Source organism: Phodopus roborovskii, unplaced genomic scaffold, assembly GCF_943737965.1.
Source record: "Phodopus roborovskii unplaced genomic scaffold, PHOROB, whole genome shotgun sequence".
Lineage (NCBI taxonomy): Eukaryota > Metazoa > Chordata > Mammalia > Rodentia > Cricetidae > Phodopus > Phodopus roborovskii.
In genome coordinates, this window is record NW_026126563.1 from 16,477,590 (window position 1) to 16,501,327 (window position 23,738).

Consider the following 23,738-nt stretch of genomic DNA (forward strand, 5'->3'; position numbering starts at 1 on the left):
TGGACTCATCTAGAAGAGCTGTGCTTTGGAATTGACCTCTAATGAATCAGCTCATTCCTGTCATGTACATTTTACAGATTTCTAACCTATTAAATCTTCAGCAGAGGGAAGGTGTGGCCAGCAGTGCCTGTGAGCTGTGGTAGGACACCCCTCTAGTGATCAAAAGGAAAAGGCTTTATGAGTAGTGTCAAATGACAGAAACAATTAAAATTACCAGTGGCTTGGTCTCCAGAAAACACTTTCTTTGTAGTGTAAAATGTGAAAAGGGTTTTGGAAGAAAATAGAAGAACACATTTAAAATCTGAGTCTTACATCTGAAGGAAACCCTCAAAATCTTTTTTGAAAAAAAAAAAAAAAAAAAAAGGCTCCTTCCTGCACTGTTTTGACAGACTGCGCATCATCAGTGTACGGACCACCTTGAAATTTGGGGGGTGTCTGTGTTCTCCACCTGAGGGAACACAGTTGGCATTGTTCCGTGGCTTGTATAAATCTTTCATGTCTTCCTGACTTTTCCTTTCTGATCTCTTTGCTGTGTATCCGCCAGGAGTTGTCTCTTGGGAGCAGCACTATGCTGTTTGTACTTTGCACTTCATTAATAAGGAAGGAATAAAGAAAACGCCCCGATCTCCAATACACTGGCTAATTTGGTGCCCTCCATCCACAAGGCGATGGACCCCTGCTGCATAGATGTCATTAGAAAGGTACAATTTCATTATGTTTCTACTGGCAGAGCCTTAAGTGAAACACCAGACATATTGTCTCCTATGCAAAGATAAAGAATACCGAAGCCCTTTCCCCTTAAACGGTCGATTGTAAAGACACGGTCTTAGTTTTCACATTCATGTTGCCTCCCTTTGACAGTCCTAGAAATTATACTTCTATTAAATGTTGAGCAAAATGAAAAATCAGAACAGATTATTGGCATGCTTAAACCCCAAATGAGGGTCATATACTTTCATCAAATAATATGCTTGTTTCTTAAAAAAAAAAAACAAATCACAAAGCCATGATTCACTGTTGTGCAGCCTCTACCATACTGAATACTGCCACTGGAAGTGAGTGCTAAAGCAAATGCATATGAAGTAAACTATACAGCACAATAGAAATAACCACAGGCTAGGACATTTGAAAGAGTAATTAGAAATCTGCTTAGCTGTTTGTGTTAGCTAAGTTTCTTTTGACCTGACACGTTTGTTGATGGTGGATATCACCTTTGCAACTGGAGCACCCAAACCTTAAGCCTACGTGGTGTATTGTGAAGACTCTTGAAATAATGGGCACAAACCACCCTTGGGAGGTTTCTGCTCTGGTTCTGTGAGTGCCACTCTGTTAGGGCATTTACGTGTCTGATGTATTATTTTTGACACCCTGAAAACGGAACCCGCGCTTCCAGCAGCTACCATAAAATATCCCAGTGGCACTGAGAGGCATACACAGGTCTTGTGGCTGTCTGGGGACTTGCACATCAGTTTCCTAGCACCGAAGAGAATCAGGTTTAATAGTGGTCCATTATCTCGTTGTCACAGACACAAAACTGCCATTAACAATAAGAAGTCACACACAGTTGGAACTGTGCTTGGGAAAAGAAAGCCCTTGATTATCAGCTATTTATAAGCTAGCTAGTCCTTGAAGAGATGGGTCTTCTCTCTTCCACTACTAACTTTTGTTCAGTGAAATTGACATTTGCAGCACATTGTCTAGATCAGTGCTAGACTAGACAGTTACGACGGTAGAATCTGGGGTTTCCGCACAGCATTCTATTGGTGGACGGCAGAGCAGTACGGGAAAAACAAATGGTTTTAACAAATAAGCCAGGCAGTAGGGTAAATACTTTAAAAAGACACTAAGCTACATGCAAGAGGAAAGGTGGATTATATGGGAGCTTGAAACAGAGGCAGTCTCCTTACCCTTTTATTAGGCAACCATGTTGTACCTGTCTGCCACATACTTTAATTCACTCTAGGTATTATTACACTCACAGCGAAGATCACCAACAGATGTCGTGAGACAGCATCACAAGTTGAGATGGGCAGGAACAGTTTACACCTTCAAGAATAAGCAGGGCTTAGACACCAACAGAAAGGCAGGACTCGGCTAATCTCAGCTAGTATAGATAACAGAAGGACAAACACATCCCTATTTTGCCTATGCATTTTAGCAAGTAAGTGACAGCATTAAAGGCCTAGGTGGTTAGTCTTGTGTGGTGCAATTAAGAATAGCACTGAAAACAGACCAATCATTTGGTGACAGAGCACAGATCGTCTTCCCTCTGACTGTTGAAAGGCCTTTGCCCCGCCTTCCGTTAGACTCCATAGCTCTGTCTACCCTGGATCCTCACTTTATGTCCCATGGGCGTGTTTCATCAAATGGAGCTAATAAATGGGCAGAAATCAATATTCTTTACAAATTTCTTGACTTCAGTCCTGCAGTTTCTTGGAGTTTGAGGAGGAAGAAGGATTATAATGAATCAGGGTTGGGATCTTCCAGCCAGATATTTGCCATATGAAAACAAATGGCTTATCAGTGATGGCCCTTGCTAAGTTTTTTTCCTTCGAGGTAGTTATAAGTAAGGGATGGCTCATGAAAGATCTTACTACATTTTTTTCCCTCTTGAATGAGCATGGCACTGTGACATACTGTATTTTGTCATTGGTAAATCAATCCAGTGAGGTCAATATTCAAGTGAGGATGGCAATATCAACTTCCTCACAGAGGTGCCCACATGCTCTGAAGGCAAGACTTGATCTAACCTTGGTACACATTTCTAGTTGTAATTAATGAAAGGGAACTTGATAAACTATTTGCATATTTGCTTTGGGGCCATTTTAAAAAAAATATTTCTTTTTTAAATTTCATATTCATTATAGGTTTCTTCCTCCCCCCATTGATAATAGCAAAATATGTGTGGTTTAAACTGAGTAATAAGACCTGAAACGAGACACCTGCACATGGCTAATTTATAACAAATCTGTTTCCTTAATGGGTGGCACAACATCGGAGGCCAGCTCTAGGGAGTCTCTTCTGCCTTCAGTGCTGTCTTCTAGTCATACCGAAGACAATACCTCTCCAGACGAGTCTTTCCCCTTCTTCTCTTCTCCACGGTCAATGTCAATTACGTGCACCAGCCCAGGTTTCAGAATCAAGTCTTCAGTCTCCACTTGGCTCCTGTTGTCCTCTACCTCCATGTAGCTCCCTTTGGTCTGCTGGGCCGCTTTGCTGAAGGCTTCCTTGAGGCGACGTTTGAGCTCCACGTCGGGACAGAAGACATACTCATAAAGGGCACCAGCCAGCACAGCTCCTATTATTGGTCCAACCCAGTAAATCTGGGGGAAAGATGGAAGAAGGGGAGATGGGAGATGAGTAGAGAAAAGTGAACAGTGGTTTCACTGTGAAATCCATGAATATAGAATTTAACTGAATATAGACTATAGAATTTAAATTAAGGCAGCAACTATGTCACACACACACACACACACACACACACAGATGGACTTGAAAATAATGATAAAATATACCAAGTCTACACCAAAGATCTGTAAGATATTAAAGAACATAAGAGAGAATAATGCCTTCTATTTTCTTTATTTTAATAATGTGTTTTTAATGTTGTGATTTTTATTGTTATTGTTTAAGACAAGGCCTAGCTCAGGCTGCTCTTAAGATTCACTACATAGCTCAAGCTGGCCTTGAACACACGTCTTCCATTCCTAGCATCACGGATGTGAAAAATATCGGTGGGTACTATCACATCAGGCTTATCAACATTGTGCAAAGTCTTAACCTAAAATAGCACTTCACTGATGGTTCCACAACTTAGTCAGACTCTATTAGGAATTCTTTAAAATAAGAAGAAAATGGAATTTTTGGAGCCTGTTTCTCTTATGTATTCTATCTTAGCCCTTTGACTTTTTAATCATTTAGACTATATGGTATTCAGTATGGCACAATACATTCAGTTCATGCTCCACCACTTAGCAGTTCTGAGTGCTTATGTCAGGCCCTTTTTCCATTCAGAGTCAAGGTCTCTTGTATCCCAGGTTGTGCTGAACTCACCATGTAGCTGAGGATAGCCTTGAACTAACTACTCATCCCTCAGTTTTTTTCCTCTGGAATGCTGGGATTGCAGGCATGTGCTACCATGCCCAGTGTGTACGGAGCTGCAGAGAGAACCAAGGGCTCACTGTATGCTGGGCAAACACTTTACCAATTAGATTATTTCGCTAGTGACTTAACTTGTAGGCTTCACTTCTTTATCTGCAAAGAAGGGGCTATCGTATGCACTTCACAAGGTCATGAGGACTAAATGGAATTCCACTTAGTAGTTTTCTCTCACGGAAATCAGTTCAGTTCCTGCTTCCCAGAGGATCTAAAGCTGCATGTCACTGACTTGGCTGTTCATTAGTTTCCTTATAGTATATAATCTTCCTCTTTAAAAATTGGAGAGGAAGTCGTTTCTTTGTCTTTCTCATCTGAGTGGTTCCCTCTGCACTGAGCTTTAGTGAAGACCTGTACTGACTTTAGGGGTGGGGAGTAGGTAAGGACTAATGAGTGACTCTACAGAGTTTCAGTAAACAGCACATTTTATCACATCACTGATGCGCCCAGGACGGACTACGCTTGCACTCTGATTAGGCTGGAATACGCCTTTACGGCACACACGAGAATGTTAGGCGCTGGTCAACAGAGTCATTTGGGACCGGATCCCTGTTTACTGAGCACTGGAACAGACTACATTGAACACTTTTCTTATCTCATTATAACCTTTGATACAGACAGGTACTATTAAAACTTACATTCCTGTGGATTGGAAAGTTGGCAGTTTGGGAGGTTACAAGCTCACTTAAGATGGCATACCTCGCAGACTTGAGATGACATCTCTTGTTTACGCGACTTCTTCAGGATACCCTTTTTTACCAACTTTTTGTTTGCTCTCTCATTTGAAAAAAATACCCATGTCTCGCTTAAAACGCCACCTGCAAATGAACTGCACTTGACATCTTCACTGTAGAGCCCAAAGGACAGCTGAAGCTGAGCACGGGGAAATGGCTTTGAGAGTTGCTGGACCAAGCACGCTCCTTATCTTGAACATGAAAGAGCCCAAAGGAGAGTTTATCTTCTCTGTGCCCTTTCAGAGGAGAAATGAGAGCCCTCCTCTAAATGCCTTTGCTCTTTGTTCCCTCGGGAAGGTCTCATTAGATCTGTGCTCCTTCACAGGCCTCTAGTCCCACAAGGAGAACAGCCGCTGTTAAACAATCACTACCCTTTCCATGACACTCTGGAGGACATCGCTAGCTCCATGTTCTCAGAAACAAATCTTGGTGCCAAACTGCTATTCCCACACAAAGTTCTGGAACTTTAAAGTGCTTTTCGATCTTTATGAAATAATTTTATTGCTGAAAACAGGAAAAACACATAAACTACATAAAAGTGTTCTTTAAAAACTTCCTAAACTGTCATTACATCACCTAATTAAAACTTGTTCATTTATTGTACTGTGTGTAAACTTCCCCTTCAAACTTTCCATTTGGGGGCTGGGAAATGGTCAGTAGGTTAAGTGCCTCCATGCAAGTGTGAGGATGTGGGTCCCTGAGACCCACATACAATCCAGATATCATAGCACATGTCTGCAATTGCTGTGTTCTCACAGGAGCATAGGAAAAAGCAAGCGGAGATAGGAGACTCCCCAGGACCAGCTAGCCTGGTGATCAGCGAGGGACCTTGCTACACACAAGGTGGAAAATGAGAACTGATATCCAAGGTTGTCCTCTGACCTCCAAATGCCATAGGACATGTGTGCCTACACTCACACTTGTGAATGCACACACACACACACACACACACACACACACACCAACTTATATCACATATACTGAGAAATTAAACTCATATTTTGTTAATGTAGTCTTTTCAGAAATATCAGTGGCAAAATGACCAGTCTGGTGCAAGATTTTGCATATCTGTGCCCAAATTATGTCTTAACAGCTCAGTACACATTTTGTATAAGGGGATTTATACAGTTATGGTGTGATGTTTTCCTCCTTTGCTGGGTCATGCTATCCCTGACTAGTTGTGACTAAATCCATTGCAGCCATATGCATAAGATCAAAGCACAAACAACAGATTGTTACATTCATAATTTTACAAAATGTGAAAGCACATTCACAATATATGAATGGCAATAAAAATTAGGTCTATTTTCAAGCTTGCATATGAATATATTTTCCTAGTATTTGTAGGTAAATTAAATTAATGCATGAGAGGCTTTCACAGTAGTGCATAATTCAAAGGACATACATTCTTTTGTTGATAGAAACAATTGAAACAAAAATGATTATGTTTATCACTACTCTAGGTCAGATTGACAGAGTTTAGTTTTGGGATTAAAAAGTGCACCTTCTTGGAACTCATTTATTTTTCTAGATACAGCTGTGGTGACAGTGACATAAACATCTACATCATTGGTACCATCCATAGTCCATATGCTTCCAGCTCCTATATACCATTAATTATGTTAGGCTTATGTAAACTTGGATGGTAAATACCTTTGTCATAGGCACTTTAAGACAGAAAGAGATACTCTTTCTGTCTTAAAATTAAACTTTATTTTCTGTTGTTGCTAAGAAGGCTTTGTTTCACAATTTAAACACTGCAGAGTTTCAGTAAACAACACTTTATCCTATCACTGATGTGCCCAGAATGAACCAAGCTTTCAAGCACACTCTTAGATTTGAATTTATTCTGCAGAAGAAACCCATGGACCAAGTATTTTGCTGCAGTCTGTCCCACATCTGCCCAGACTAATGATTCAAGAAAACCCAGCTGTCAGTGAAGACCTAGAACCAAACGCTATGAAATCTTTTGCAGCAGGATTCTGCTAGGCTGTCTCTCCTTCCTGTGACAGATTGCAATAATAAGCTGAGAGTTGGAGTTAAAGCAATGGAAACTAGGAAGCTAATTTAGGCCAATAAAAAAGAGTCGCGTGGACAATTGTTCCTAACTTCAGGAAGATGGGGTGTATCGATTTAGTAGTTACCCAGTGGTTTTCCCAATTTCCCATGATAACTGCAGGTCCAAAGGATCGGGCTGGATTCATGCTGGCCCCTGTATAATTGATCTGCAGGGGAAAAGAACAAAACCTCAGACATTTGGAAACAAGGCCTTAATAGATGCCAATTGCTACAACCTGCTGCTGTCTCCTCGGAGGAACATTGAGATTTATCCACTTTGTAGTTGGCAAAGTTATCGATCACTTAATATCAACAGATATGGCGGGGTATGAATGACTGTGTATTTTATGGTGTAATCTACATGGTACATGCATGTGTCCAGCTAGTTGGCAGACCATTTTAAAAAATGTGTTTATTTGTGGAGAAGGTAACACTGAAGTAAACGATACTCTTGAGATTATGCAAATGTTACAGCAGTTTTGTACTGGCTAGGTCACTGACTACATTGGTAAAGGATTGTCATAGGAAACAGTACAGTGTTTCCAGCTGATTAATACTAAAAACAACTGAAGAAAGCTTCCGCTATAAACAGCATCTTCAGGCCTGCTTCAGGGTGAGGCTAAATGAAATGATCAATTATTCAAATGAACTTAAAACTTACTGCAAACAAATGTCCAATTGCGACAGAAAATCCAATTGCTAAAGCAATTGAACCAGTAACATCAGTCCGTTTGGAATCACAGCTGGCAAAAATAGTGAACACCAACTGGAATGTGATTACCAACTCCACCAGGAGTCCATGGCCAGCAGTAAGATTCCCGTGAACCTAGACAGAGAGAAAGATGCTCCATTAGAATTGAAGCAAGAGCCTAGGTCTGAAGGGTGTATTCTATCTGCATAGGAAGCAATGGTTAAGTTGAGTCTTCTACCAGCATCAGGCTGAGATTTCCATGCCTTCCACCTCCTAAAAAGAAGTAATTGATTTACACTCATTTGCAGATAATTTTATAGTGACTGAGTTTTCACTGAACGTTGTTTTTAGCAACACAAGCAAAATGTGTTACTGCTGCAGTTAGGGTGTAAAAGATTTTCCTCAGAGATTTATAATGTTATAGGGCAATTATTAGACTCATTAATTAGGCTTAGGTTAGTTCCTAGGTACCTCAACTAAAACATAAACCATGTATTTAAAGGCATCCCTGGTGCAGAGCTAACCAGTAAAACTGCCAACCCACAAAGAGTAACATGAACATCAAATGACTGTGTGTTTCCTTTCTTTCTTTCTTTCTTTCTTTCTTTCTTTCTTTCTTTCTTCCTTCCTTCCTTCCTTCCTTCCTTCCTTCCTTCCTTCCTTCTTTTCTTTTCTTTTTTGAGTTGGAGTTTCTCTGTGTAGCCCTGGCTATCTTGGTGCTTGCTTTGTAGATCAGGTTGGCTTCAAATTTAGAAACCTGCCTGCTTCTGCCTACTGAGAGCTGAGATGAAAGGTATGACACTTTATGAAGAACTAAAGTCGCCTACACACAAAGCAACACATGGTTGCCCCTGCTAATACATAATTGTAAGGCCTTAAGATAAAAATACAGTCACTTCAATCATGCTGATTTACACCTGTAATCCCAGCACATAGGAGTCTGAGACAGGAGGATTGCTAAAAGTTCAAGGCCAGCCTGAGCTAGATAATGAATATGATGCCCTGTCTCAAACAAAACAAAACAAAACCATACTCCTGTGATTACTATGGTGGGAGAGAAAAACAAAACAAAACATTTTGAGATCTTTTTAATCATGTTCAAATCACTCAAATAATGTCCTCTCAATATTTTCCTCTATCTAGACAGAATTTCACTATGTAGTAGAGGGTGGCCTTGACCCCTGATGCTCCTGCCTTAGTGTTCCAAGTGCAGGGATTACAGGCAACACCCATGCCTGGCTCTATTGTGTATACTTTTAAAGCTACCACAATAGGTTTCTACTTTTTTTTTGTAAAGACAAGTTTGTATGTAGTCTAGACTGGCTTTGAACTCCATATGTAGCTGAGGATGGCCTTGATCTTGTTCTCCTGCCTTTACTTCCAGAGTGCTGGTACAGTAGATGTGTGCCACTATACCTCATACACATAATGCTGGGACTATAACCCAGGACCTACTGCAAGCCAGGCAAGCAGTCTACAAACTGAGCTATAGCCCTAGCTCCTTAATCTAGCCTTTTTATCAATGCCTCCCAGACCAGTGAGCCTCCTTTCAGCAGAGTTTGCAAGAAGCCTGGAGTCTAGGACAGAAATAAGAACCTAAGAGTTCTCACCGTGGTGACTCCCAAGCCTCCTACCACGTTGGGGGGTGTGACCAGGTAGAGGATACCAGCTCCGATGATGGCCCCTAGGCACTGTGCAGTGATGTAGAAGACAGACTTGGCAATGCTGATCTTTCTTGTGCATACCATGGCCACTGTCACAGCAGGGTTGATGTGGCCACCACTGATGTGGCCAAAGCACTGCACCATGGTGGCAATGCTGAGTCCAAAGCAAAGGGAGATGAGGACCATGTCCACAGGTAAGGGGTTTTCCGATCCACCCCAGTTGATGGTGGATCCCAGGCTGAGCAAAACGAAGATAAGCATGGCTAGGAATTCTGCTGCGACCGCCTTCCAGAAAGCTTGAGTCCAGACCCCTTTGAAAGCCACCATGATCCTCTCTCTATTGCACGAACGTCCACACTTACTGGAAGGAAGGATAAAGTGAGAGTCAGAAGCCATCCACTTAGCTTTCCAGCTGGAAGGGGCACTGAGATTTGGTGGAGGGGGTGAGGTCTTTGGTCTTGAAGACTGGGGATGGGCTGCAAACATTCTTTGCAAACCAAGACAGAATGTTTCTGGGAGCCTCCTCAACTTGCTTCTGGGATGATCTTGGATTTCCTGTTCCCTAGACAGCAACCCCACCTGTCCCTAGAAACAAAACTTTCTCAACCAAGTTCCCTAACAGTTTAAGAATAAAATATGTTTATCTGGGAGTTCGTTCCCTTAGGTAAGCTTTAAAATGTATACTTTGCAGGTGTGTTTTTGTTTTGCATAGAAAGCAGTTTAAGGGAAGGGGGCATGCAGGGCGGGGGGTGGGGGGAGGATAGCTCAGCAGTTAAGAGCCCTGGCTGTTCTTGTAGAGGACCAGGGTTTGGTTCCCAGCGCCCACAGGGTGGCAGTCTACCACTTGACTTCACTGCCAGAGGCCCCAGAGCCCTTTTCTGCCATCTATGGGCACCGCACCCAGGTGGCACAGACATACATGCAGGCAGAACACTCATCACACACATAGACTAAATCAGCGGAAGAAGGAAGGGTGGAGCGCTTAGTATCCCACTGACTCCCAGTGCATCTCTGCAGCATCTCTGCACCGTCTGCTGCCCACCTCGAGGAGAAGCTCCCATGCCCGGGATGAGGGCATCCCAGGGGTTGGGGGTGTGGAAATATGGGGAGAGTTGGACAGGGTGACAATGTGGGTGGATGTGCTCATTTATGTATACATTTCTGAAGAATAAAGAAAAATAACTTTTTTTTTCTGAAAAAAGAGAGAGAAAAATATATCTTAAAGAAGCAGATCTTTTCCAGGTTTTTTGTGGCTTCAAAGGGGCATTTGGAAATGGGTTTGTACGCTTGTCCTAAAAAAGGTCTGGATTTGGGGATTTTAGAGGAAGCTGGGACTGCATGTCTTGGGAAGGTAAACTCGTGGAGGGCAGAGTTGCTTCTGGTACTTGGCGTGGGCCCCGGGGACAGGCTGGGACAGGGACACTCCTGCTGTTGCCCTGGCCAAGGAGGTGGCATACTGCAGGCAGCAGTAGCTTGGGACTCGGAGGGGCATCTGCGCCCTAGCCCCTGGGCAGATCTGGGCTTGCAGCACTGGGACACTGGGATGTGACAATCTCAATCCCCAGGGGGGAGCCTGAGAGGCTCTGGAAGGGCGGAGCTGTGGGCAATCCACGCTGGTGCCAGGCTGCCAGGCAGTGGCCAGGTGAACAGACAGAAAGAAGTAGCTGTCAGAGGGGGCAGGCACCAGAGAGGGGAGCTTTTAAAAGGGTTGTCGAGGCAGGATAGTGCCTCTGCGGGCGGGCGCCCTGTGGTCCTCCCCTAATCATTAATGCGGCAGCTCTCCCAAACACCTGTTCCTCCAAGCTCCTGGAGTCTGGAGTAAGTAAGCCAGTCCCATGAACTTTACCCACCCACAGGGCACAGGGCTAGGAAGATTAGCAAGAAAAGGGGGCGTGTCAGGAAACAGTGCAGAGGCTCTGTGGGGAGGGTCATGGGGCTTCTTACTGAGGACTTCTCTCCCATGGGTTTGGCCCCGAGCATTACATGCCTCATCTTGAAGAGCTTGTGGAGGTGGGGAAGTGAAGAGGAGGTGAGGGAAGGAAGGGGCTCAGGAAGTGAGAGATGCCCCAGCAGCCTTTGGGAAGGGAGTTCCTTTCCTCTTGCTGGCTCCCTTCTTTACGGCCTTCAGATCTTTGGAGTTGAAGAGGGTGGGGTTGTGGGGTTGGGGGACACCAGTGCCAGAAATGAACACCCCCATCCCTCGCTTGGAAGATATCCTTTGCATCCTTACCTAAGACATTCATTTTTTTTTGTCCCTCATTTGTAATAAGGCAGACAGGCAGCATTTGGCACAGTAGCCTATGTAGGCTGGAAAACCAAGAGCTCAAGGAGGGTAGAATTGTGAGGTTCTTATCTTTTGGACATCACTCACTGGCCCAGGGAGCCTGGGTTCTGTGCGGAAAGTGAGGAAACCCTGTAGGACTTCTGCTTTGCTGTTAGTTTGGCTATGGGGCTTTCCTTCTGACCTGGAAAGGGGAAGGGGCTTTCCTTCTGACCTGGAAAGGGAAAGCATGCTGCGCTCATGCTCACCCACCCACGATGGAGCAGCCAGCTGCACCCCAAATGCCCCCTGCCCCAGCGAAGTCCTCTAAGAGAATCATACAATTATGAAAGGCCCCAGCTGGGACAGTGCTGACTATGCCTCAGAGGAGGACAATATAGAGACAAACCCCAGTTGGAATGGGGCAGAGAGGGCGCCCCTGGGGAGTCATTAGAAAGGCCCCCAAGAGGGAAGAGCCCCGAGAATTCACATTGCAAAAGGAGTGAGGAGAGTCACTTCTGAACTCACCAGCAGCCCAGGTGGTAGCCAGGTGACAGAAGGGCAAAGTGCTATGTCAGCGCTGTCTTCTACAATCCCACCCAGGGGAAAGAGGGCCAGGCAGGAAGTGAAGGGAGCTGGGTGGGCAGGAAACAGTCCCCGCTCAGTGGCAGAGCACCCAGGGGAGGCGGTCCTGCAAAAGGCCAGCCTCTCTCTACCACCCCTTTGTCACCTCTCCGAGCACACACCTGTCCCCTCTCCAGGGACCGAAGCAAGAAACTTAGTTGCTCTTTGAACTTCAAATTTTCATCAGAGAAACTGAAAAGGCAACAAGACACCCAAGTCTGCAAACCACAAATAGAAACCTTAAAATGGTTTTAGCTCCCTCTTTTTCTTAAAACCCACAGCAAACAATCCGATCTCCCAAAGCAGCCTGGGCAAGCTGCGGATGTCCAAACATTTAGCATGTGTGTACTCCTCTGTCTTTGTGGGAATCTCCCCAGCACTGGTCTCAGAGCCCCACGATCAAGGTGCCCTGATGTGCTTACATTCATAGGAAATGGACCAACAAGATTTGTTTTTGCTGTTTTGGTCCCCCCCCTCAGAACAAAGAGGGTTTTGTTGATATGATGGGGCTGCAATGAACCGGACATGCTACTTTCTACTGAATACACTGTCTCATCCACTCCTGGACAGTTCCCCGGTGAGTAAGTATTCTAATGAAAAATATTACAGAGCAAATTCCCAGGCTAAAAGCATCCCTTGTTTTTTTTCCCTTCTGTGCTACTCCTGTGCCTGAACTTAGTCCCCAAGCTTAAAAGATGCCCCCACCTGTTGTCACCCTCTAGATTCTGTATGAGAAGACGCAGATAGCTGCAAAGAAAGTTTCATCTTTTAGTGTGCAGCATTGTTTCCTTAAAGCAAAGAAGGACTTACCCCCACCGCCTGGCCGCAGCTCTGTCACTCATGCCGTCACTGGCTAGAGTGCAGTGCTCATTGCCTGCCCCTGCGCTCCAGTGAACTGGGAGTCAGATTACGGGCACTTGTCTGATTGGGTTTTTGGAGTGTAGGGGTGGAAAGATTCTGCACCATGTGGCAATCACTAGGTTATATTTGAACTAGAAACGGTCCCTGTACCTGATCACTATAGACACTGGGCATTTCAGGAATGCAGAGCACTTGCTGACAAACTTCTTTAGCTACTGAGCTTTTCAAGTGAAGACTTCCCTCCGAGTTTATTTGGTTCATTCTGACCACCAAGAATTGGAGAGGATTTGCCTTGTTGGTTTCTTATTGAAACTGAACAACTAACAGAAAATGGGTTTGTACGATCCAGAAATTCATGAATTATGAGATAGACATTGACTTTCACTTGGCAAATAGCCAGTGAGTTATATTTGAAATGCGTGAGCCTAGATCATCTACTCCCCGAGTTTAATAATAATAGTGATTATTATAATAATTTCTGTGTATGAAGCAGTAGATTTTTACAAACAGAGGTTAGATAGGGACAGAATTATTTGGACTAGTAGATAAAATTTAATATTTGGAAACCTGGAGACAGGGCTGACTATATTCTTTGCTGTTTGAAATGAGTGCAGGACTTAGTGCTTGGAAATTACTCAAATTATTCAGGATTGTAAGATTGTCACAGCAGGGAGTTGGCAGCATGTGGGTCCCCTCTACATACATGGCTGCAGCTGCAAGTTAATGAAGCCATCCCTGCCTGGTGAGCTGCAGAGGGTATGGGAAATATTTACATGCCCTACCAGATCAGTGTTAGGACTTTTTTCTAAAATAGACCCCAGGTGCATAATAATGGACTAATCTTAACCCCTGGTTTATGAGTGCGTCTTAATAATTAATCGATGATGGATAACCAATACAATGATTATCAGGAATTCATTGCTCAACTCAACAACTAAAACTCTGATAAATACCTCTACCTGTGGGCTTCTCTGGCTCTCAACTGATTTCTTCATTTCAGATTGGAGGTGTGTGTGTGTGTGTGTGTGTGTGTGTGTGTGTGTATGTATTTTCAGTAAGCAGTATGATAAAAAAGACTTTTAGAAGTGAAAGACTTTTACACTTTTACATCTTTTCTCTGGGTGCCTGACTTGTTCCCTTGAGACAAGGCAATGAATACAGAATGCTCAGCTCTCCTTTGGAAAAGAAATTACATTTTTGAATGGGAATTCCAGAGGCATACTTGGATGCATTTTCTCCGTAATCCCCTACGTAAACACATTTGCATGGACTTCCCTCAGAGTACTGTTGCTTAGTGATTACTGTGAGACCTTTAAGGATATCCTTCCTAAGGTCAGAATATTCTGATGTTGGGGGGTGACTTTGCAAGAACCCACAAAGACCGTTAGAAGCATTTCATACCGACTCTTGAGGTTACTGTTTAGATTTTTAAAAGCTGTGCGTTTTCCTCCCTGATTAAAACCTTCCACTTCTAGGCAGATGTGCTAAGTGTAACTGCCTTGGCCATGTGGAAAATGGTGCCCAGGTGTTTATGAGGCACCTGAACTCAAGGAGTCCTGATGGGCTTGGTGCACTGTGGACCCACCATGCACTGAGGTGTCAGACTTCACCTTGCCAGGTACTCCCTGGGGCTGTGGGTGCTGGGATGACTTCTTTGCATGTTCTCTGGGCTCATCAGCATGCTCTCCATGGCCTTTGCAGTTCCCGTTACTACCTCACAAAGTGCCAGCAAAACTTGGTTGCCACGGTTTCCCTTTTCTCTGGCTGGCTGATGTGTTGACAGTCCAGTTCCTAAGGGGTGAGTGTTCCCATCAAGGGAGGAGCCACCCCATTTGGCACCACCTCTTACAGGCATTGCTACTCTGCCTAGTGGCCTAAGACAGAACAGAGGTTAACTCTTCATCCACCAGAGGTGGTTTTCATTAGGCATGGCTCTCCCATTTGTAATTGAGGTCACGATTCTCATCTTGCCACAGCAGTGTCTTGTTAGAGCAACAGGCAAGCTACTTGCCTGGATATAGACAGGCATTCCCTGTAGGCTTGACTGTGGACATGGGTACAGAAAACAGGGAGGAAGGAAGCTTGAGGTAATGGCGGCAAGACGGTAGGAAACTTAGTCAAGGTGATAACAGCTTCTAAACTGAGCTGCTTGGATCTGGGTTTAGATGCAAAGGACGGTAGGAATTAACTTGTTTCCTCACATTGGGTAGCAAGAGCCTAAGTCTTTTAAAGGTGGACTAATGGGGCTTCGGCAATGGCTCGGTTGGTAAAGTACTTGCCATGTGAGCCTGAGGACCTGAGCTTGATCCCCAGCGCCCTTATAAGAGCGGGCATAGTGACATGTGCTTACAATCCCAGACCTGTGAAGGTAGAGGCAGGAGGGCCCTGGAGCTTTCTGGCCAGCCAGTTCACCTGCATCAGTGAGCCCTAGGTTCAGTGAGACACTTTCCTCACAAAGGAAGGTGCAGGGCACGTGGAAGACATCCATGTTGACATTTGACTGAAAAACACTCATATGTACTCATATATGCACATGCATACACACACACACACACACACACACACACACACACACACACACAGAAATGCCTCAGTACCAGTTGGGAAGTATCTGCAGCCTGGTGGAGAAGATTGGGTCCCCTCTAATAATCTTGTTTACATTCACAAATCTTGGCATCATGAGTCCCCCCCTCTCCCCAAAGTCTTCTGTATCAGTATATTTATTAGAAACTAACACATTAAAAAAAAAAATAACGACAGCTCCTTCCACAGCCACTAAAGCCACCACAGCAAAAGGACCAGGGAAGCTTTGTGCTCTCATCAGAGACATTGTCTCAGGGTGGTAATCCAGGCTGATCTCCAGCCTTTCTCCCCTCTCACACAGCCAGAGAAGAGCAGAGATTAAACAGCAGCAAGGACTTGATTGATGAGCTCAGCTAGCTGAAGTGGAGGTGAGCAAACTTGCTTCCCAGTGAATGCAGAATATTTAAAAAATGAATCTTCCCTTTCTTTCCCCAGTGCCTCGTGGATGGGGTGGAGTGTTAGAGTTGGTAGAGCAAGTTCACTTCCCTTGATTCAGACCTGTAGGCCACTGCCTTTGCTGCTGAGCTGTGCTCTGCTGACATTTAAGGCAGGAATTCCCTGGGAAAAGAGTCAAGAGATTCTTTTGGTGTGACTGGCGGACCTCCAAAGGGTCTAGGGTTCCCCTGCTCAGGCAAGTGGGGAGAAAGAAAGGGAGGGAGGGAGGGAAAGAGAAACAGGACTTTATTGAGTGACCATGTTTCATCTGCAGCTCGTACAAAAAAGCAGAAATGTGGTTGGATGACTGGATGCTCTTCTTGCTTATCTCCTGCCCAGCTAATATGACAGTCCAGAGTGCGGCTAGTCTTTTAGAGGCAACGTAGATACTGCAGGGGAAAATCGACTTGCTGGGAAGCCAATAACAGGGGGATCTGCTGAGCTGGACCAGGTTAAAAAAAATCAATCAACCGAATGTAGCTTGGAATAGGGATTGCTCCAAGTTTGAATTCATTAGACTGTATTTGAGTTAAAGCAGCACTTTGGTGGTCACTATCACCCATAATGGTCACTAAGAGCAGCTCAGAATCTGTACAGACTAACAGATATGCACTCAGTTTCGTGAGTAGATCATGGGCTGAGGAGGGGGCTCGGCAGAGCAGTGGTTGTGCAAGCTGAGGGCCTGAGTTTGGATCCCAACCCCAGCATGAAACCCTGGCAGGGCAGTGAGTCTATAATTCCAGTGCTGGTTAGGAGGGGACAGGAGGGGCCCAGGGGTTTGTTCCTAGTTAATCTAGTCAATTAGTGAACTGCATGTTCAATGAGAGACTATCTCAAAAGAAACAGGGCAGAGAAGTATTGCAGAAGCACCCGGATGTTGGTTTCTGGCTTCTGGCCCACGTGCACACACACACACACACACACACACACACACACACACACGCACGCACGCACGCACGCATGCACGCACGCACGCACGCACAACCCCACCCCCACCCCAGTATACTAGAGCAGAGTAGGTGTTTCAAATTCTGTGCTTACCATGATACAGCAGGTTGAGCAAGAAAAATGTTTTAGGTTTTTAAAAAAAGTTTTACAATAATGCTAGAGTCAGAATGTTTTCCAAAGCAGAAGCAGCTAATGGCGATTGCATGGTACAACTCTGTCAAAGTAACTGGTTTTGCAGCCATCAAGCAATGAAGAATACGCTTGGTGGGATGAGCTTTGATGGACTCGGGACAGAACTTCCTCCCATCCTGCACCTCTGCATGTCCTTTTCCCTACATTGCTGCCATTAGAAAGGTGTAGTTGAAGAAATTCACCAGATCCCAGGAGCGTCAAGTCTCCTTTCCAGTGGTTTTTGTCTTCCCGTGTTTGTGTATTTTGTTGCACACTGGTCTGTGTTCCTGTTGTAGAGACCCCATGCTGCCACACCTTGCCACCCCCTACGTTGGTGGTCTTAAAGGTGACCCCTTCCCAAGTCTGTCATGCGATTCTCTGATTTGTCTTTAAATACATCTGGGCAGTCACCTCTTCACTGAAGAGTCCCATCTGGGGAGGTTTGAAGCGTGACAGGGTTCCCAGTTTGTGGTGCTGTTTAGGGAGTTTCCAAGGTAAGGCCTTGCTGCATAAAGAATGTCACTGAAGGAGGACTTTGAGGCCTTGTCCTCTACTTCTCATTCACTCTATCTTTTGTGCTAATAGTTGGGAATGCGAGTTCTCAGCTTCCTGCCCTAGGGGCCATGCTATGGCTTGATGCTCTGCTTCCCTTCCGCAATGGACTCTTGTCCCTTTGGAACCATAAGCTCAGATAAACCCTTCCTTCTACAAGTTGCCTTGATCATTGTATTTAATCACTGGGACAGAAAAGTAACTAATGCAGCAGCAAAACCTTATCCCTAAGTCTCTTAAAAGGTCATCACACAAAACTGGGGAGATGGTTCAATGGGTAGTGTGCTTGCCATGCATCCCTGTGGACTGGAGTTCTGATCCCAGCAACTATGCAAAAAGCCAGCCATGTATGTGCACTTGTTGAAATAGTTTTTATAATCCACCAAGGGGCCCATGATAATGGTTTTATGAATGATGAGAGCATGGGGCTGCTATTGATCACATTGTATTTTAAAGGTTTGTTATTTACATGGCTTGAACACAGTGCCTCATGAGTAATTAGCCATGGGTTTCACTACTGAGCTATGTCCCGAGCCCTTAATGCTATCTATGTGTGTTTATTTGTTTATATAGTTTTGTTTTTGCATACCAGTCAAAGTTTCCCCTCCCTCCCCTCTTCCCAGATCCTCTCCCCTCCACCCATCCCCACCCCATCCACTCCTCCCCCACTGTTTCTCTTCAGACACAGGATGGCCTCCCAGGGATTTCAGTCAGCCATGGTGTATCAAGTTGCAGTCACACTATTTTATTAAAGCTCAGTGAGGCAATCCAGTAAGAGGAATGGATCTCCAAAGTGGGCAACACAGTCAGAGACAGCCCCTGCTTTCCCTGTTAGGAGTCTCACACGGAGACCAAGTTCCACAACTGTAACATACAGGTCAGTCCTATGCAGGCTCCCTGGCTGTCAGTTTAGTCTTTGTGAGCCCTTGTGAGCCTATTGTTAGTAGGTTCTGTGGATTTTCTTTTGCTGTCCTTGATACCACTGGGTCCTACAATCCTTCCTCTGCCCCCTCTTCTGCAGGATTCCCTGCACTTTGCCTGATGTTTGATTGTGGGTCCCTGTATTGTTCCCCATCATTTGCTGGATGAAGCCTCGTTGACTTTTTCCCCATTAGTGTTTGGTTCTATCCTGTGTCTCTGGGCTATCTAGTCCCTGGGTCCTGATCCTCAGGGGCGAGCTCCCTCTTAGGGTGTGGGTTTCCAGCTGTGTCCATCATTAGCTGGTCACTCCCACAATTTCTCTTCTTCTTTACTCCAGCACATCTTGTAGGCAGGACAAATTGTAGGTCAAAGGGCTTGTGGCTGGGTTGCTGTCCCAATCCCTCCCCCTGGAAGTCTTGCCTGTTTATAGGACATGGTTGGTTCAGGCTCTGTATCCCCCATTGCTAGGAGTCTTAGGTAGGGGTACCCTCATAAGTTCCTGGGAGTTTCCTTTGATCTAGGTTTCTAGCTCATCCCAGAGATGCTCCCCTCCCCTGCCCCCCGACAATTCCAGTTGTTTCTCCCATTACTCTCTCTGTTCACCCCCCCAAACTGACCCCTCCTGTTCCCACCCCATTTCCCTTCCAGGCCTCCCTTCCACAGACAATGTCCATACTATTTCCCCTTCACAGTGAGATTCATGCCTCTCTCCCCCTCAAACCCCACGTGTTACTTAATCTTCTCTGGGTGTGTGTCTTGTAACATGGTTATCCTTTACTGTATGGCTAATATCCACTTGTGAGTGAGTGCATACTCTGTTCGTCTTTCTGGGCCTGGGTTGCCTCACCCAGGGTGATCTTTTCTAGTTTTATCCATTTGCCAGCAACTTACCTGATGTCACTGTTTTGAACAGCCAAATAATACTCTATTGTGTAAATGTACCAAATTTTATTTATCCATTCCTTGGCTCAGGGACATCTAGGTTGTTTTCAGTTTCTGGCTATTACAAATAATACTGTTATGAACATAATTGTGAAAACGTGCTTGTGGAACACCCTTTGGATATAAGCCTAGAAGTGTACACACACACACACACACACACACACACACACACACACAATGGTTTAGCTGGGTGATCTCGAGGTAGATCGATTTCCAATTTTCTGAGAAACTGCCATATTGATTTCCAAACTGGGTGTGCAAGTTTACACTCCCACCAGCAATGGAGGAGTATTCCTCTTGCTCCACATTCAGTCCACATTACTTGTGTTTTTGATCTCCACTATTCTGACAACCCTGGAATCTCAGGGTAGTTTTGGTTTGCATTTCCTTGATGGCTAAGGACATCAGAACATTTCTTTAAGTGTTTCTCAGCCATTTGAGATTCCTCTATTGAGAATTCTCTGTTTATATCTGTACCCAATTTTTAAAATTATCTTATATGGTTTGTTTATGTCTGGTTTCTTGAGCTCTTTATATATTTTGGATTTTAGCCCTCTGTCATATGTGGGCTTGGTGAAGATCTTTCCCCATTCTATAGATTGCTGTTCTGTCCTTTTGACAGTGTCCTTTGTTTTACAGAAGCTTTTCAGATTCATTTATTAATTTTTGATAATCAGGAAGTTGATTCTTGTGCCAAATCATTTGAGGCTATTACCATTTTCACTTATGTCAGGTTCAATGTATCTGCACTTATGTTGAGGTCTTTAATCCACTGGGCTTGAGTTTTGTGTATGGTGATAGAATATGGATGTATTTGCATTCTTCTACATGCTGACATGCCAGCATCATTGGTTGAAGATGTTTTCTTTTTTCCATTGTATAATTTTGACTTTTTTGTCTAAAATTAGCCATTCATTGGTGTGATGGTTTATGTTTGGGCCTTTGATTTGATTCCATTGGTCCACCTGTCTGTTTCTTATGCCAATACCAAGAAGTTTTTATTACTATAGCTCTGTAGTAGAGCTTGAAATCAGGGATGGTGATAGATTTGGAATCAGGGATATTGATTAATTTGGAAGTTATTTTATTATACAGGATTCTTTTAGCTATCCTGGGTTTTTGTTTTTCAACATGAAGGTGAGTATTATTCTTTCAAGGTCTGTAAAGAATTGCGTTGGGATTTTGAAGGGGATTGCATTGAATCTGTAGATTGTTTTTGGTAAGATGACCATTTTTACTATGTTAATCCTGCTGATTCATGGGCATAGGAAAACTTTAAATCTTCTGATATCTTCTCAATTTTTTTTTCTCCAAAGCCTTGAAGTTCTTGTCATACAGGTCTTTCACTTATTTGGTTAGAGTTTTCCCAAGATATTTTATATTATTTGTGGTTATTGTGAAGGATGTTATTTTCCTGATTTCTTTCTCAGACTGTTTACCACTTGTACATAGGAGGGCTATTGATTTTTTTTAAAGTTAATCTTGTATCCAGCCACATTGCTGAAGGTGTTTATCAGCTGTAGGAGTTCCCTGGTGGAATTTTTGGGGTCACTTATGTGTACTATCATATCAACTTCAAATAATGATGCTTTGATTTCTTCCTTTCCTGTTTGTATCCCCTTGATCTCCTTTTGATGTCTAATTGTTCTAGCTAGAAATTTGAGTACCATATTGAATAGATATGGAGAGAGTGGACAATGTTGTTTCATTCCTTTTTTTTTTTTTTTTTTTTTTTTGAAGGAATTGCTTTGTGTTTCTCTCCATTTAATTTGACTTTGGCTCTCAGTTTGCTATGAAGGGGTGCTGAATTTTGTCAAAGACTTTTCCAGCATCTTTCAATTTGTTTATTTGGTAGATTACATTGACAGATTTTCATATGTTGAACCATCGCTGCATCTCTGAATGAAGCCTATTTGATCTTTGTGGATTTTTTTTTTTTTTTGATGTGTTCTTGGATTTGGTTTGTGTATATTTTAGCATCTATGTTCATTATGTTCATGGGAAATTGGTCTGTAATACTCTTTCCATCTTGATTCTGGGTGGTTTGGGTGTCAGGGGGATTGTAGCTTCTTAAAACAATTTTCTTGATGTTCCTTCTGTTTCTATTTTGTGGAAAAATGTGAAGAATATTGGTGTTAGCTTTTCTTTAAAAGTCTGGTAGAATTCTTTGTTAAAACCATCTGGCCTTATTTTTTTTATAGGTTGATAGACTTTTAATGACTGCCTCTATGTCTATTTAATTTTTTTATTATCTGATCTTGATTTAGCTTTGGTAAGTGATCTATCAAGAAAATTGTCTGTTCCTTTTAGATTTTTCAATTTTTTGGAGTGTAAGTTTTTGAATATAACCTAATGATTTTTTGGGTTTCCTTGGTGTCTATTGTTATGTTCCTTTTACTGTTTCTAATTTTGTTAATTTGGATATTATCTTTGCCTTTTAGTTAGTATGGATAAGGGTTTGTTTATCCTGTTGATTTTCTGAAAGAACCAGTTCTTTGTTTCATTGATTCATTGTATTATTTTCTTTCCCGGAGTTTGATTATTTTCTGCTGTCTACTTGTCTTGGGTGTGTCTGCTTCTTCTTCTTCTTCTTTTTTTCTTTCTAGAGTTTGTTCCATTATGCTGTTAAGTGTTTGGTATAAGAATTCTCTAATTTCTTTATTCAGGCACTTAGTGCTATGAATTTTTCTTTTAGCACCACTTTCAGTATATCCCATAAGTCTGGGTGTGTTGTACATTCATTTCCTCTGAATTCTGAGAAGTCTTTAATTCTTTCTTTACTTCTTCCTTGACCCAGTGGTAACCCAGTAGAGAGTTGTTCAGTTTCCATGAGTTTGTATCTTTTTTTTTTTTTTTTGTTTCTGTGATTGTTGAAATCCAGTTTTAATCCAAGGTGATCTAATAGGATACAAGGGGTGATTTCAAGTTTCTTGTATTTGTTGATGCTTGCTTTGTAAGTGGGTATATGGTCACCTTTGGAGAAGGTTCCATGAGGTACTGAGAAGAAAATATATTCTTTGATGTTTAAGTAGAACATTCTGTAGATATTTTTAAGGACCATTTGAGTCCTAATGTCTGTTAGTTCATTATTTCTTTATTTAGTTTCTGTTTAGATGACCTGTCCATTGATGAGAGTTGGATATGGAAGTCTCTCACTATTAATGTGTGGAGTTCAATCTGCAATTTAAGCTTTAGTAATGTGTCTTTTACAAATGTGGGTGCCCTTGCACTTGGGGCATACATGTTCAGAATTGAGATGTCATTCTGGTGGAGTTTTCCTTTGATGAGTATGGAGTGTTCTATATCTCTTTTGATTAATTTTGGTTTGAAGTCCATTTTGTTAGATATTAGGCTAGTTACACCCACTTGCTTCTTAGGCCCATTTGATTGGAAAATATTTTCCCAACCATTTACTCTGAGGTAATGTCTACCTTTGATGTTGAGGTGTGTTTCTTGCCTGCAACAGAAGGTAGGATTCTGTTTTTGTACCCATTCTTTAGCCTGTATCGTTTTATTAGCAAATTGAGTCCATTGATGTGGAGTGCTTCTTAATTCCTGTTATGTTGTTGTTGTTGGTGGTAGTGTGTGTGTGTGTGTGTGTGTGTGTGTGTGTGTGTGTGTGTGTATGTGTGTCTCTGTGTGTGTTTGTTTGTTTCCCTTCTTTGGATTTTGCTGGTGTGAGATTATATATTGCCTGTGTTTTTGTGGGTACAGTTAACTTCCTTGGGTTGGAGTTTTCTTTCTAGCACTTTCTGTAGTGCTAGATTTGTAGATAACCATTGTTTAAATATGACATTGTTGTGAAATATCTTGTTTTATCCATATATGGTGATTGACAGTTTTGCTGGGTATATTAGTCTGGTCTGGCATCCATGGTATTTTAGAGGCTGCAAGATATCTTTCCAGGATCTTTTATGGCATTTAGAAATTGGATGTAATTCTTATAAATTTGACTTTAAATGCTACTTGGCTTGTTCCCCTTGCAGCTTTTAATATTCTTTCTTTGCTCTGTATATTTAGTGTTTTGATTGTTATGTGACTTGGGGACTTTCTTTCCTGATCCAATCTATTTGGTGTTCTGTAAGCTTCTTATACCTTACCAGCATGTCCATCTTTAGGTCAGGGAATTTTTCTTCTAT

At 43.0% G+C, this 23,738-nt stretch overlaps 1 protein-coding gene across 2 annotated transcripts; it reads right to left on the reverse strand.

Annotated features, from left to right (window-relative positions):
• Positions 1-2,002: 2,002 nt before the first annotated feature.
• On the reverse strand, positions 2,003-12,146 carry Aqp4 (aquaporin 4). Of its 2 annotated transcripts, XM_051202136.1 has the most exons (6): positions 12,091-12,146; positions 9,249-9,663; positions 7,609-7,773; positions 7,034-7,114; positions 3,063-3,323; positions 2,003-2,046 (listed from the first exon to the last, which is right to left on the reverse strand). In XM_051202136.1, the coding sequence occupies exons 2-6, from the start codon at positions 9,627-9,629 to the stop codon at positions 2,041-2,043; spliced, it is 894 nt and encodes a 297-aa protein (XP_051058093.1). In that variant the 5' UTR covers positions 9,630-9,663; positions 12,091-12,146; the 3' UTR covers positions 2,003-2,040. The 2 variants fall into 2 exon arrangements, with proteins under 2 accessions (XP_051058093.1, XP_051058092.1); XM_051202135.1 differs by lacking the exon at positions 2,003-2,046 and having other exon boundaries at positions 2,827-3,323; positions 12,091-12,143.
• Positions 12,147-23,738: the final 11,592 nt, after the last annotated feature.